At 34.2% G+C, this 3,127-nt stretch overlaps 1 protein-coding gene across 1 annotated transcript; it reads right to left on the bottom strand.

Moving 5' to 3' along the window:
* Positions 1–450: 450 nt before the first annotated feature.
* LOC145113521 (uncharacterized) lies at positions 451–2,195 on the bottom strand. Its single transcript, XM_079049597.1, has 3 exons — positions 1,832–2,195; positions 1,170–1,351; positions 451–1,071 (listed from the first exon to the last, which is right to left on the bottom strand). Exons 1-3 carry the CDS (start codon positions 2,193–2,195, stop codon positions 451–453), a joined length of 1,167 nt encoding a protein of 388 aa, XP_078905723.1.
* Positions 2,196–3,127: the final 932 nt, after the last annotated feature.

The following is a 3,127-nucleotide window of genomic DNA, read 5'->3' as shown; positions in this document are numbered from 1 at the left end:
CCTCCCGGTTTCCACTAACAAACGATAGAGGTCTGCAATTCCCTTCAAGTTGAAAATCTCTCATCATGGAGCAAAGAGTGATAATAGATATCAAGTTGCTCATTAAGTTGTGCCCTTTCTGAATAGTCAAAATCGTTTTTGTGTATCTCGCTTAGCTTTAACAACTTTGCTTTATCAAAACTAGAAAATGAGTCACAAGGACTCAAAGCCGCCTTGTTCTCCATCAACTCCCTGCCAACTTCACTAAATCTATCCCCAAATTCTTGAATTTGCATATCTCAAATTGTGTTAAAAATCACAACTTCAAAATACTATGTTTTTCACAAAAAGCACATACCTTCTTGCGTGGGGTAACATAATATCCCGACATGTCCACAATTCCAATACTATGTTTTTCACAAAAAGCACATACCTTCTTCCAAATTTGTGGAAATCCATCTTTTCTAACAACTAGCAATCTTTCTTTGTCCCTTTTACTAACGAAGCCGCTTCCAAAATATTTTGATCTTTTTTTTGAAGATGCTTTGACAAGGTATCTGTGATGCATAGAATTTCCAACATCAAGTGTAAAAGAAACACGAAATCAAGTGTCTTGAAATATGACAAAATACCATTTGCTTGATTACGGTTAGATAAAGTAGACCCCTCCTCTTTGACATATTTAAATACCGCAACAACTTCTGCAAACAAATTCACCAAACTTACAATTGTTCTAAAATGTGAACCCCATCCAGTATCTCCAGCTCGAACAAGAGAAATCTCTTTATTCAACCCTCTTCTTATTTCAGTTTCACCACTACCAATTTCAGCTGCCACTCTTTCTTTTTGCATCTCTCGTATCATATCTTTTCTCTTACAAGACCCACACATGACAGTAACCACCAAAGCTAGTTGTTCAAAGAATTCATCAACATCATCATGTTTCTTTGCAACCGCCACTACCACTAATTGAAGTTGGTGTGCAAAATAATGTATATAATGTGCATAACTGTTTTCATTTAAAATCAAAGATTTTAAACCGTTGAATGCATCACTCATATTACTTGCTCCATCATAACCTTGTCCCCTCACCTATATATTTAAAAAAATTAATAAAAAAACTAAAAGAAATAAAAATAAAACTAATATCGTATTAAAATTTAAAGGAATAAATATTTATGATTTCTCACATGGGCTATACTTAAGTTATTGTTGGGAAATATGGTATCAATGACGGCTTTAAGAGTCAAAGAAGATGTATCCAACACGTGAACAACTCCAATAAATCTTTCCTTTACAATCCCAAGTCTATCAACATATCTCAAAACTATTGTCATCTGTTCTTTTTTGGAAACATCACTAGACTCATCAACTAAAATAGCAAACACATATTTACTAATTTCATCACAAATAGACTTGATTATCTTTTTTGAAAAGCAATCGACAATATCTTTTTGAATAGTGGGAGAAGTCAACTTTTCATTTTTTGGAGCATTTTCTAAAGCAACTTTAAAAATTTTCTCATTATCTTCTCAAATCAAAGATAAGACTTCAATGAAAAGTCCTTTATTATTAGACTTTTCCGTCTCATCATGTCCACGAAATGGTAATGCATTTTTCAGTAAAAATCTACAACTACGGATTGTAGCACAAAATCGAATTTCATAACTACTTTTCTCAAGTTCTGTTTACTTATGCAAGACTTCACCAATAGATTGGTTTTTTCTCAATAGCAAATCACACTTTTATTGGGCCTTATGGTGATAACTTTGAATAGTACCCATATGTTTCCTGAATGAGCCATTTTTACTCCAATTGTCAAAGCCTTCGGTTATAAATGCATATTTTTTACCTTGTTCCCCTACCATATCTCCAAACAAGTAGCAACAAAAACAGTACGCCCTCTTATCTTTTATGCTATATTCTAACCATGGAAAATCAGTAAACCATTGCACAACAAAACGTCTTGACTTATTACTAAATAATGTATATTCAAAATTATGCCCCTTTGGTTGACAAGGCCCTTTAATCAAATATGCCCTCCTTATTTCATCCCTTTGATTAGGATTATAAGATGTAATCTTTGGCCTATCCCCCGGGTCCGAAGGAAGATCATTCAAATCAAAAGATTGTGTCACTTTTGGTTTTGGCATTGGTTGATTAGTTTGTGGAACTTGAGTAGGTTCATTAGTTTGTGTTTCTTGTAGTTTTAGCATTGGTTGTTTAGTTTGTGGAACTTGATTGCTTTCATTAGCCCTATTTTTTGTGGAAGTTCCTTCACCATTGTTGTCTCCAACTTCTAAATGTCTTTTGAAAAAACTTTTAATAGCAACCTACAATCAAAATATATGAACTATAAACTTGATTTCAAGTTTCAACAACAGTCAACGAATAACAACCTACAGTTAAATTATCAATTATCAAGATATATCAACTATAATCTTGATTTCAAGTTTCAACAACACATGAACAAATAGGAATCTACAATAAAAATATGAGTAAATTACACGAATGGTCCTTATGGTTTAGGGTAATTTGCGCGTTTGGTCCCTAACTTATTTTTTTAACTCGGAAGGTCCCTACTATTTGTTTTTGTTACGCGCTTGGTCCCTGTCTTACCTAAAAAGACTATTTTTTCCATGATTTTTTTAAATTTATTTAAATAAACACACCCCCAACCCCACCCTTCACCTTACCATACATACTCCACCATTTTTCTCTATTTAAATAATAGTATTTTTAGGTAAGACAGGGACCAAGCGTGTAACAAAAACAAACAGTAGGGACCAAGCGCATAACAAAAATAAACAGTAGGGATCTTCCGGGTTAAAAAAATAAGTTAGGGACCAAACGCGCAAATTACCCCAAACCATAGGGACCATTCGTGTAATTTACTCAAATTATCAACTATAACTTGATTTCAAGTTTCAACAACAAATAATATGTAACATCCCAACCGTCAGGTATTATTATTATTTCTTCCATTTAGACTTCATGTCTAAGGTCTACTCGACGAGTTGGCGCTATGACTCGTCGAGTAGCAGCGGACCAGGATATGTCAATTAATGAGTGACTCGTTGAGTCGGCATGAGGGACTCGACGAGTAGGAGCTGGCAGTGGAAACCCTAATTTTCAGGGTTTTGCACCC

This window comes from Lactuca virosa, chromosome 1, assembly GCF_052849685.1.
Source record: "Lactuca virosa cultivar CGN04683 chromosome 1, Lactuca_virosa_CGN04683_v6, whole genome shotgun sequence".
Lineage (NCBI taxonomy): Eukaryota > Viridiplantae > Streptophyta > Magnoliopsida > Asterales > Asteraceae > Lactuca > Lactuca virosa.
The sequence above is the reverse complement of the archived record's forward strand: the minus strand, read 5'-3'. Positions and strand labels throughout refer to the sequence as shown.

Excerpts from the sequence above, each read along its gene's own strand:
- LOC145113521 (XM_079049597.1), bottom strand. The coding sequence starts at position 2,195 with ATGCTAAAACTACAAGAAACACAAACTAATGAACCTACTCAAGTTCCA. Across the intron at positions 1,352-1,831 it reads AGATATGGTAGGGGAACAAG|TTGATGAGTCTAGTGATGTT; the intron begins GTAAAAAATATG and ends TTGCTATTTTAG. Across the intron at positions 1,072-1,169 it reads ATAACTTAAGTATAGCCCAT|GTGAGGGGACAAGGTTATGA; the intron begins GTGAGAAATCAT and ends TTAAATATATAG.